The sequence below is a fragment of the Neomonachus schauinslandi genome, chromosome 14 (genome assembly GCF_002201575.2).
Source record: "Neomonachus schauinslandi chromosome 14, ASM220157v2, whole genome shotgun sequence".
Classification (NCBI taxonomy): Eukaryota; Metazoa; Chordata; class Mammalia; order Carnivora; family Phocidae; genus Neomonachus; species Neomonachus schauinslandi.
Genome location: NC_058416.1, coordinates 65,576,684 through 65,588,749, shown reverse-complemented (window position 1 = coordinate 65,588,749; position 12,066 = coordinate 65,576,684). Strand labels below are relative to the sequence as shown.

At 53.5% G+C, this 12,066-nt stretch overlaps 1 protein-coding gene across 1 annotated transcript in view; it reads right to left on the bottom strand.

Annotated features, from left to right (window-relative positions):
• Positions 1-11,536, bottom strand: part of LRRC74B (leucine rich repeat containing 74B) — a 13,083-nt gene extending 1,547 nt beyond the window's left edge. Inside the window, exons 1-8 of the mRNA XM_021687941.1 lie at positions 11,398-11,536; positions 10,629-10,771; positions 10,061-10,193; positions 8,910-9,116; positions 4,943-5,052; positions 3,656-3,771; positions 2,399-2,477; positions 703-798 (exon numbers count right to left, since the gene is read on the bottom strand). Of these exons, the coding sequence (XP_021543616.1) occupies positions 703-798; positions 2,399-2,477; positions 3,656-3,771; positions 4,943-5,052; positions 8,910-9,116; positions 10,061-10,193; positions 10,629-10,771; positions 11,398-11,536 (1,023 nt within the window). The remainder of the gene's footprint in view (positions 1-702; positions 799-2,398; positions 2,478-3,655; positions 3,772-4,942; positions 5,053-8,909; positions 9,117-10,060; positions 10,194-10,628; positions 10,772-11,397) is intronic.
• Between the last annotated feature and the right edge of the window lie 530 nt (positions 11,537-12,066).

The window sequence follows — 12,066 nt, the reverse complement described above, 5'->3', positions numbered from 1 at the left end:
TTTCTTTCTTTCTTTCTTTCTTTCTTTCTTTCTTTCTTTCTTTCTTTCTTTCTTTCTTTCTTTCTTTCTTTCTTTGACAGAGAGAGAGACAGCGAGAGAGGGAACACAAGCAGGGGGAGTGGGAGAGGGAGAAGCAGGCTTCCTGCTGAGCAGGGAGCCCGATGTGGGGCTCGATCCCAGGACCCTGGGATTATGACCTGAGCTGAAGGCAGACGCTTAACACCTGAGCCACCCAGGCGCCCCTGCTTTTAATTTTCTATATCAAAAAGGCACAATTGAATGAAAAGGAGTCTTAATCTCCCTCAAGGCCACATGAGTGAACCTTCCAGCACTATGATCCACCTGCAGACAGAACAGGCCAGGGCGTGGGGCAGGGCCACCTTGCAAGTACTAAATCTGCAGATCCAAACATCAGTGAACAGCGAGCTTTGTGTCCTCTGAGCCACCTAGTCTCTCTCAGCCAATGAAGAACCCAGGCAGGGGTTGGAGGTGAGACCATGGCGGGACCCCCCAATCAGGAGTGGGAATAGAGCCAGAGTGGCACTGTGACCTTACAGTCCAGCCTGGGGTGGGACTCAGATTCAGCCACACTAAGTATCTGGGCAGGGCACTCTATTTCTCTGATCCCCACTTTCTTCCTCTAAATGATAACTCATGGGGCTGTGGGGAGGATCACAGATGAGATTTATGAAAAGTTCTTACAGAGAAATCTAGGAGTTCTAGGGCAGACATCGGATTATCCCGGACAGACTTTAGAACTCCGAAGCAGCCTTCACCTCGCATGGGATTCCTGGACATCTGAGAAACACACACACAGTTGAGAAAAACCGAGCCCAGGGAGGCTCGTGGAGCATCTCCAAAGGGAGGGAGGGATTCTTCATATCTGCTGAGTGGCTCGGGACAGCCCCACTGTCTCAGCTCAGAAATTGTCTCCACTGACAGAATGCCCTTGGTGAGCCTGTGGGGCCAGGGAAGAGAGGAAGAGAATAAACACTGACTGAGCACCCCACCACCACCATGCCCAACTCCGTGCCGGGTGCCAAAGATACAGACACACAGGGCACATCCCTGTCTTTAAAGAGCCCACCCATCGTGGGGAAGAGAGGGAAAGGAAACATCATGAAAATGCAGTGCAATGACAGCGTGCATCAGCTCTCCTTGGGAAGAAAAGGTTAGGCAGGGGATAAAACACCAGCCCTGAACTTTACAGGTGAGGTGCGCAGAGCTGGGTATTTCAGCAAAAAGATCAGGAGGAGAAAAACAGAGGAGAGAGAATGCACCTTGTGCAGAAAATTCAGAGTAGCTTGGGGTGAGAGAATGAGCTTCACAGGTGGAAGGCAGAAGGGTTATGGCAGAGCCTGGAGCCCAATGTGTAGTGAATGATGTACTACTAAGCTTGGATTTATCCAGAGGGGAGCCGCTGACGGGTTTAAATCAAGGAGGGACAGGAGCATGTTTCTGGTTTAGAAAGATCACCTGGTAGGTAGGAAGGAAGGGCCAGAGATGGGAAACTAGCAGGTCCACAGAACTTGAGGGGAAGTGAAAAGGAGGAGCAGGAAGCCTGAGCACTCTGCAGGAAGTAAGATGAAGGATGGAAGGCATGGGAAAGAGAGGGAGGGGTGACTCCATGGGGAGGCCCCTCTACCCCCCGCCCACGGGGACAGCCCTTAGAGAGAGATGATGTCTTCAGGTTGTGCTTTGTGCCCATGGGACATCCAAGGGACCATCCAGCAGGTGGCTGGAAATGGGGATCCAGAGCTTAAGAGAGGTCTGGGTTGCAGCGAGGGGCGGGGGTGGAGGAGTGGGTGGGAGAGGAGCGAGCCTCAGGCTGGGGATGGGAGGGCTACACGAGGCTCCTCTGCCAGTTGAAGGAGCTGAGAGCCAGGCAGGGCTGGATGCCCCCTGGACCTGGCAGTGCTGTCCTCTGAGCACTTGCTGTTGGCACAGTGGCCCTCATGGGCCTGCTCCACCCCTGGTTGCACCCTCCCTTCTCTGTCCTCTGCTCTCAGCCCTCCTAGCCACTCCTAGCCCACTGGCAACCCTGAAGGAAGGGAACCCTGGTGTGCACACGAGGCCTCGGCTAGTCTGAGCATGGCCAACAGTACACCTGGGCTGACCGGGTGGGCTGAGAAAGAGGAAGGACAGCTGGGAGGTGGGGTGACACTGCTGGGAGGGAAGGAAGGGTAAGGGAGGAGTCTGAAGTGTGTGGGTCAGGCCAGAGATGGGTGAGTGGATGGCAAGGGAAAGAAGTGGTCACAAGAGGAAGCCAGGAGGCCCCTGCCCTTATCCGGACTCCAGAACTTGTGTACCCCACTGCCACTGGACTGGAGACATGTGGCAGGGGAGGGATCTGTGTGGATACATGCAGGGGGGCCTCTCCCATCAGGCTAGCACTCACAACAAGAATCCTCAGCGTCTGGTTGACCCGGAGGCCCAGGCCCAGGCTCAAGGCTCCCACTGCAGAGATGCGGTTGTTGCTGCAACAGAAAGACAGGAGCATTTCGCTACCTTCTGAGGAGCTGTGCAGGTTCATCCACCTGGTTGAGCTTCATGTTCCAGCCTCCACTGATGCTCCAGGGACCCTGGGCAGGTCAGTATGTAAAGGCTGGATAGTGACCCTGGGGGGTCCCGGTGTTCAGGGAGAACACTCAGCAGACATACCTAGAGCACCCCTACCCCCAGTGGAGGCCAGCTGCTGTTCCCAGGCCCTCCGAGCTCCGCAGGTCCTCCTACATGTTCTGCACCAGCAGCACCCCATTCCTATCACCATGACAGCATCTGTTCTGGAAACCACCCAGCTCTGTCCTCACATCCTCTCCTCCTGCTTCTCTAGATGGACCTAAACTCTGGCCCCAGCACCTCTCTTGGCCACTTTATCTCGGAGCCAGTCCCACTTCCCTCTGACCCCTCAGACCCCAGCTCTGGCCTTGAATTCCAGCACGTCTCATAGCCTCTTCTGGCCTTAGCTCCTTCCACGAGAAGGACAGAATTGCAGCAGGCAGACCCTGCTCACTCCAGCAGGCCCCCAGGGGAAGTGCTCAGCCACAGCAGTCCAAGACCTGTTGGGCTTCTGCCTCTCTCTTTCCCTGTGGTTTGTGGCCTCTGCTCTGGTTACTTGCTGAGGGCTGGGATGCTGCCTGAGCTTGGAACAGCAAATCACACACGGCAAGCACCCAGCAGTCATATGCTGAGCAGAGCATGAGCACTCACTCCACACCAGGCTCTGCTGAAGATGTTTTTTGTTTGTTTGCTTTGTTTTGTTTTGTTTGGAAGTAGGCTCTACATCCAGCAAGGACCCCAATGTGGGGCTTGAACTCACCACCCTGAGATCGAGACCTGAGCCGAGCTGAGATCAAGAATCAGACATTTAACCGACTAAGCCACCTAGGCATCCTTCTACTGAAGATGTTTTACATATGTGTTTTCAATTCCCAGCCCCCGCCTATGCAGCAGGAATTATGAGATCCAAGGTATAACGCTGAACTTGAGCGAGGAGGACGGAGCTGGGCACTCTTGGATTGTGGCTCAAGCCCCATCATGGGTAGACTGCGGTAGGTTTGGGAGTTAAGGTGGTAAACAGCAGGAGGATCGTGGAGTCCCTGATCCCTCAGGTGACTTTGGACGTGGAGGCTGTGACACACCCTATGCACCTCACCTCATGTTGAGTTCCTCCAACACGTTGTTGGTCTTAAGTGCCTCACCCACCGCGGATGCTCCAGGATCTCCAAAGCCATTGTATGAGATGTCCAGGACTCTGAGGAAGATGTTTGCCTGGAATGCAAAAGAGTGAAGCCAGGAGACCTCCCATGAAGGTGGCCAGGGACCACAGCCTCAGAGCCCAGGAGGCTCGAGGTGCAAAAAACACAGACTGAGAGCAGAAGGTCAGAGGTTCCAGGTAAGAATTTTGTGGCTTGGGGCACCTGGGTGGCTCAGTCGTTAAGCGTCTGCCTTCAGCTCAGGTCATGATCCTGGGGTCCTGGGATCGAGCCCAGCATCGGGCTCCCTGCTCAGTGGGAAACCTGCTTCTCCCTCTCCCACTCCCCCTGCTTGTGTTCCCTCTCTCGCTGTCTCTTTCTCTCTCTCTGCCAAATCAATCAATCAATCAATCAATCAATCAATCTTTAAAAAAAAGAAAAGAATCTTGTGGCTTGAATGATGATAACCAGGAGAACTGAATGAGTAGAAGCATAGCACCAAGGGTGGGTGTGGGTGTGGATGACCCTCAGAGAATGATGCAGTGATCTGGCTCACGCCCACTTGGGGACCCAAAGGCAGGTACTCTGAGGCACAGAGCAGGACTCCAAAGCGTTGTTGGGAGACTGTGATGGGGAGAAGGGCAGGAGCTTGTGGCTGCACCGGGAAGACAAAGCCTGACCTACGACTTGTGGAGCAGGATCCCTAGGTCAGCCCCGGGGGAGTGGGCCAAGCAAGGCAGCTGCTGACGTTTCCTGAGGAGAACCCCACAAATGTAGCCGGCACCAGGGGCATCCTGGCAGGGGCTAGGAGCCACCCATTCCCGAGGCCTACGAACCACAATATCCAAGGAAGCAAGTGGGATGTTTGAGAGTATGTGCTGGGACCCAAGGGTGCAAGGTGTCACCTCAGGGAAAAAAATCTGCATACGCCCATTTAGTGAGCATGTTTCACCAAACCACACGATGTCCCCCACCAGCCATATGCTTATAATATCTATAATATCCAGAGAAGTTATGCAACATTCAACTGTAGACCCTTCAGGAAGCGTCTCGAGAGTGAGCATGGTGTTTTAGTCATGAAATGGGGCTGGGGAAATTAAAGTCACCAAACAAAATATTTTTTAAGCTCTTCTTAAAAGATCCAAGGCTCATTTCTGAAGAGCTGTAAAGTCAGGGAGCTGGCACCTCGGAGACCTGTCCCCACAGGACAAGCTGGATGGATAGACAGGCTGTAGGGCTGTTCATACCTCCAGTCCCCTGGCAAAGGCTATAGCTCCTGGTCCTCGAAGGTGATTCCAGCTTATATTAAGCTCGGTGAGTCCTGTATTTTCTGCCAGGGCTGGTCCAAGGATCTCCCCTTCAGAAACACCAAGACAAGCCTTATTTATTCTGTTCATTCCTTCAAAAAATGATACTATGACCACAGTGTGCCAGGGTCTCTGCTGGGCGCCAGGGTCACCAAGTTGAACCCGATATGGGTCTGCCCTGTCCTCAAGGGATTCACATTTAATGGGGGAGATACAGTTGATCTGTGAACAACATGGGGGTTAGGGGCACCAAACCCTGGTGCAGTTGAAAATCTACTTGTAACTTTGACTCCCCCAAACCTCAACGACTGATAGCCTACTGTTGACCAGAAAGAAGACCTTATCAAGAACATAAAGTGTTGATTAACACATTTTGTAAGTTATATATATTAGATACTGTATTTTTTATTTCTAATTTAATTTAATTTTTTAATTTAAATTCAATTAGATACTGTATTCTTACAATAAAGTAAGCTAAAGAAAATATTATTGAGAAAATCATGGGGCACCTGGGTGGCTCAGTGGGTTGAGTGTCCGACCCTTGATTTCGGCTCAGGTCATGATCTTGGGGTCGTGAGATCAAGCTCCACCACTGTGGAGCCTGCTTGAGATTCTCTCTCTCCCTCTCCCTCTGCCCCTCCCCCTCTGTGTGCTCCCAATTTCTCTCTCTCTCTCAAATAAATAAATCTTAAAAAAAAGAAAATCATAAGAGAAAATACACATATACTACTGTACTGTATTTATTTTAAAAATTGCATATAAGTGGACCCATGCAGTTCAAATCCATGTCCAACTGTAAACACAAATTAATGGGATATGAGCTATTATAGATTACAAACAGGGATGTGTTGGAACAGGGTAGGGACAAACCCTGCCTTAGGAGGGGTGCCAGGAAAGTGGGGACAGAGAGATAACCTTGAAGACTGAGGGTCTCACCACCTGTATATGCATGCACAGCGGAGAACACACACAGGAAAGAGCAAATGTGTGGAGGCATGAGGGAGCATGGAGCACTTGTGGAAATGCCCACAGGCCTGTTGAGTGGGGGAAAGCCACTGAAATGAGGTAGGAGTGATGGGCACTGGAGAGATGCTGAGAGGCCTTCAATGCTGGGCCAAGGCTTTGGGGCACCAACCAGTTAGTGGTGAGTAGGCAGGGAGGGCTTTAAGAAATGGCAAAGCTGGGCTCCTTAGCGACAGGTGTAGGGTATGGACTGAGGTGAGCAGGGGCATAGATGAGAACCCAGGGGACCAGTTGGAAGGCTTGTGCCATAGATTATAGGCAAGAGGTGATGAGGCTGGTGCAGCTGTGTGGAGAGAAGGCACCTGTGGCAGAGAAAGGAAGGAGGGAGCAGTGCAGGGTAAGAAACCTGGAGAGATTTTTAACATGCAAAAATGGACAGAAGCCCCACCCACCCATCATGTTCTCCACTCTGTCAGCATTCAGCCAGTCTGACCTACTCCCAGTGCTCAAAAGCACCAGCACCAACATGACTCTGGGCTGTCCCCCTGGGTAGAACTATTGACCCCCTTCTTCACCTGGCTAACAGCTCCTCATCCTTCTAACCTGGGTTCACAGCATCAGAAAGTCTTGCCTGCCCAGCTGGGCTGTGCTGCCTCCGGCCCCATGTCCACTGTGCTTCCATCCTTCCAGGCCCTGGTCTAATGACCTCTCTTTGCCTGGTCAGTCTCTCCCACCAGCCCAGGAGTACCTCAAGGATCTGAATTTGATACCTCTCCATGGTCTCAACTCCTCATGTGGTTTAGTAAGGCTAGTTTGAAGAAAGGCACAGAGGAAAAACAGATGCTCTAATTGAGCAGAACTAGCTTGCTTGGGGGCACCTGGCTGGCTCAGTCAGGGGAGCATGTCACTCTTGATCTCGGGGTTGTGAGTTCAAGCCCCACCTTGGATGCAGAGATTACTTAAAAATAAATTCTTTAGGGGAAAAAAAAAGGAGGAAAAGAAAGAAGGAAAGAGAGAGAGAAAGAAAGGAAGGAAGGAAGAAAAGAAAGGAAGAAAGAAAGGAAGAAAGAAAGGAAGGAAGGAAGGAAGGAAGGAAAGAAAGGAAAGAAAGAACGAACGAACTAGCCTGCTTGGCCAGAACCCACTGCAGCAGGATGCTTTTAGCACCTTGGAGAGCTCCCTGCAAGACAGCTGGGACTCCCTGTGCGGCCTTCCCTCTGGATTCCAAACTCAGCACTGGGTCTGACACCCAAAGATTCTCAGGTACAGGTATGCACTTTCTCCCTTCCTCAGACACTTCTAGGGCTGGGAGGAGAGGGTGGTGGTCCCCACTTTGTAGGGAAGCCCCTTCTTTGCTGAACAACTTGAGGGTGAGAAGGTTTCTCTACGTACATGAATTGGCATCTTGAAATTCCAGTGCTTGGACTTCATGACCTCTGTGGCCAACTATGAGGTAGGTGCTACCTTCACCTTGGGTCAGATGGGGAGAACGAAACCCAAGCTCTTCACCCTTCAAGGGAGTCAGGCCCACCCACAGATTCCCACTTGAGGAAACAAAATGATCCTGCTGAGTTTGTCCTTTTCTCAGCTGAAGACCTCCCTACCACATATTTGTGCAGCTTTTACAGGGCCCTAGCTTCCTGCCCTCTCCATCCTGGCTGCCTCTCTGGTGTTTGCCTTTTCACTGTGAAGGCCCAGGGGGACATCTATACTCAGTTTGTTGGAAATCTGAAATGATTTTATTTATTTATTAGAGAGAATGAGCAGAGCGAGGAGCAGAGGGAGAGGGAGAAGCAGACTCCCCGCTGAGCAGGGAGCCTGACGAGGGGCTCTATCCCAGGACCCTGGGATCGTGACTGAGCCGAAGTCAGGTGCTTAACTGACTGAGCCACCCAGGCGCCCCTGAACTTCTCTTTTAATTTCACAGTCTTCTCATAATAATTTTCTTAGAAGGTAAACAGGTTCTCTGGCAGTTAAATTCTAAGGCTGATCCTCAAAGACCAAGGTTGGTACCACCCCCACTCTAAGCTGCTTGAGACAGGACAGTGATTCCCAAACTTCCTTGATCAGACAAATCTCCTAGGGCACCCATTAAAATGTAGATGCATGGGCCTCGCTCCACCAAGATTCTGGTTCAGCAGGTCCAGGGCCCAGGAATCTGTGTTCCCAACCCAGGGTCCCAGGTGATTCCTATAATTGATTGGAGTGGTTGAGGTCAGACAGGTAGAAGTGCATGCTCCTAGCAAAGCAGATAGCCTGTGCAAAGGTTCTGGGACAAGAAAGTGGTGAGATCAAGGAATCCCATCAATGTCTTCCACAGTGCTTGCAATAAAATCCTCATGCCTTTTGCCAAGATTTGTAGGCCTGCAGCCCTCCGCTGCCTCTTCAGCTCATAGCGTAGCCCCTCTCTCCTGGCTCACTAGCCCAGCCACACCAGTGTCTATCAGTCTGGGAAATAAGCCTGCATGTTCACTGTTCCTCTGCTTGAAATGCTCTCTCCCTGGTCTTGCTATGGTTGATTCCTTCCCACCCTGCACATTTCAGCTTAAATGTCATCTCACAGAGCCCTCCCCAGCCACCCGTCTAAGGCAAGGGTCCCCATTCATCTCTAGAATCATGCCCTGTTTGTTTATTTTGTTGCACCAATAATTATGGAGAATTATCTTGTTAAAAGGTGTTCCTTGAGGCCAGGGACTCTGTTTTGTTCACAACCAGGTCACTAGTAGCTAAATGAGCACCCAGCACATGCCGTAGCAGGCAATGGCAATCTGTGGAAGAGATTAAGAGTTCTGTGTGGAAGGAGTGGGAGAGGGGCAGGCCAAAGTGGGACATGGGAAACAGGAGCCAGAGTACGAATGCTCAGAGCGGTGCTGCCATCCTCCACCCGCCCCTGCCCCAGGAAGATGGGCTTGAGTGCCCCATGGTGGCCCTGGCCGGATGTTACCTGCATGGTCAGTCAGCTGGTTATAGCTCAGGTCCAGGGATTTCAGTCCCGTGTGGGCCAGCAGGAGTTCAGCAAGGTACTGGGCTGCATGCTCCTCCAGGCCGTTCCCTGCCAGTTGTACCTTCTGCATGGTTGGGTTCACCGTGAGGGCAGCACAGATCGCCTGCGCTCCCACCACTCCCATCTGGTTCTCTGACAGGTCCACATCTAGGGGTTGGCAGCACTCCTCCATCAGTGGGATCCAAAGCCAGGCACCACCCTCTTCCACCTTCCTCTATCCCCCAAACCTCTAGGCCTGAGCCAGCGGAGGAGGCAATACAGCTGGACTACCCTGGGGTTGCACGGTGACTCTGCCTCTCATCAGCTGCATCCATCCCCTCAGGCCCCAGGCAGCTTCTCTGATGCCCACACCTTCTCCATGCATCCACAAGCTTCTTTGTCTAGGGGCTCAAACCGCCTACTTCATGGTGCTGTATAGGATACCTGTGATGGCGAGGCAGCCACCCCGTGGATGATTCATGCCTGGCAGCAATATAACACACCCACAGAAGTCTTCACCGATGAATTTCTGGGAACTAGCAATGACAGCCCAGGTGTCCGTGCACAGAGCACGTACGTGAGCCAGGCACCTTGGTGAGCCCTTCATATGTGGTTTCATTTCATACTTAGCACAGCCCCAAGGGCTAAGTGCTACTGTTGGGGCCATTTCACAGATTGAAAACTAAGGCTCAGCAAGGTGGAGCAGCTTGCCTGGGGCCCCCTCACTCATCAGTGGTAGAGGTGGCGTTTGCATCCAGCCCCACTTCATATCCACCCAGCCTTCCACTGTCTCACATCGCCCATCCCCTGCCTCTCTGTTGGAGGATTCTCTCATCCAGCATTTAGGCAATAGGAGGCCACCATATGCAGGGGGTTGCTGGCCAGAAGAGAAGGGGAGTGGGGGGCGGGCTGGGTTAGGAGAGGAGTAGTATCCAGCATTGGGGGCACCACAGAGAGTCTACCTCCACCCGCACCACCCCACCCTGTGATGAGGCCCCTGCCCCAGCAACGCCAACAGGCCCCGGGTGAGAAGGCCCAGCTGTGGGGGAGCCCACACCCCCCAGGAAAGGGAAGACTCAAATCTGCCCACCTGCTCCACGCTCAGCACCTACCACAGATAGTGCTGCTTTTGCTCAGGGCACCTGCCAGGGCCTCCACGCCGTCCCCACAGAGCCCATTGTCTCGAAGGTCCAGCCGCTTGACATAGGGATTGGAGGTCAATGCTGAAGCCAGAGCCCGGGCACCCTGGGACAAAGAGGGACCTGAGGGACCTGGTCCTTCCCAGGGGTGAAGGCCCCAGACACAGCTGGCCAGTACCCTGGCTCATTTCCAGGACTCAGCCCACCCAGTGCCCTCCAACTAGAAGGCCCTCCCTTTCCCACATGCCCAGGGGACACCTTCTTATCCTTCTAGGCTCCACCCAGATCTTACCTCCTGGAACTTTCCCTGACTGCCCCCTCCCCAGCAGGTTAGGGGCCCCCTGCAGACCCTCCAACCCTTACACTGAATTCTGTCATAGCCCTGATCCCACCTGTCACCCAGAAGTGGGGATGGGACATGTCTGACACAGAGCAAGGCCAGGGAGTATGTGGTATGGGCTCAAGAAGGAGCCACTCCCATGGCTGCTGCCTCCCAGGTCCTGTCACTCCAAGCCTGGTCCCCGGGTCTCTCCAGGGTTACCTGGGGCCCCAGGCCATGGTGCCTCAGGTTCAGCTCTGGGGTGCTCCCTTGGCGCAGAAAGCAGGAGGCAGGCACAACACTATGGGCCTGGCAAGACCTCAGGTAGAGGGTGTCTTTGACCAGTCCTCCAGGCCCACGGATACCTGATAGGAGAAAGGGAGATGATGAATGTGGATCCCTCTCCAGACACAGTCGCCTACTCCCCTGCCCTGTGTCACCATGCAGCCTATGTTCCCCTCTAGAGGCATCTTTTCCTGTGCTAGGAGGGACACTGAAAGTCAGAGAAAGCAAATCCTTTCCCTAAAGTCACACAGCTAGTAGTAGTTAATCCTGGCATAGAACCTTTCCCGTCTGATGCCAAAGTGCATGCTGTGTCTTTTCCACTGGATTGCAGAACACATGTTTTGTGACTATTTTATGGGGGAAGAAATTGAAATAATTCTAAGTTCTATACATTTATTAGCTTAGTTGTTCCTGTGGGTTGGGAAAACCCAGCCCTGATCCTATTTCGGGGTGGGACACCCCTTGTTACATTGTTTGGCGGGGTTTAACATCACTCACTTTGGAGGCGTTTTCTACAGGTGCAACTCCTGATGCCCCCAGGAGCATTGTGGGGAGAGCACGGGGTTGGCTGGAGGGGCCGCCCGCTGTCCCGAAGGTGTCCCACGGAGGGGTGCGCTCCCTCCTGGACAGGGTTCCCTCGCCCGCTTGGCCCCAGCCTGCCCCCTCCAGCCCTGCGGGAGAAGCGCCCTAGGTGAGGAGACAGCACCTTCCATCTCCCGGTCGGAGTCTGAATCAACGTCTGAACACTCCTCGGCCTCCGGGGCGCCTGCAAGACGCCCAGCGGCCGCTGCCACCTTTTCCTCCTGCTCTTCCTTCTCCCCGGACCTCTTGCAGGGAGCCCTCATGGTTACGCCCATTTCTCAGTCGCTGGCACTGAGGCGGCAACAGGGCTGCCAGCACCTAGAGCGTTGCCCGGGGATATGGGCGGACCCTCCGGCTGCGTTGACCAATCGAATGTGGCGCACAGCGAACAGGCGCCCGCTGCAACCAATAGAAACGCGCCTCCCCGTAGCCGTCGCCCGGGGAACCCGGTGTTGTTGGTTGCTACAGAAACCGCCGCTGGCGTGGGCCGACCTTTCGTCTACTCAGTCTGGGCAGATGAGAGCGTGCTCCAGGGTTCCAGCATCGCCCCCACACCTTCCATGGACTGGGGAACGTGGCTGACTCCAAAGCCTGTGCTTTTTGTCCCTATGGCCTGCGGGCGCGGCGCAAGAGAGCCTGGGGAACCTTGCAAAGCCCGGTCACCCTCCCCTCTGGAACCAGAGTCACGCTCTCACTCCGTGGCTGCCAATTCTCTCTCATGCTCTAGCGTCGCATATGCTGCTTGCTCCACCAGGAACATTCCTCTCCAACTGTGCTTGTTGAACTTCAGAAT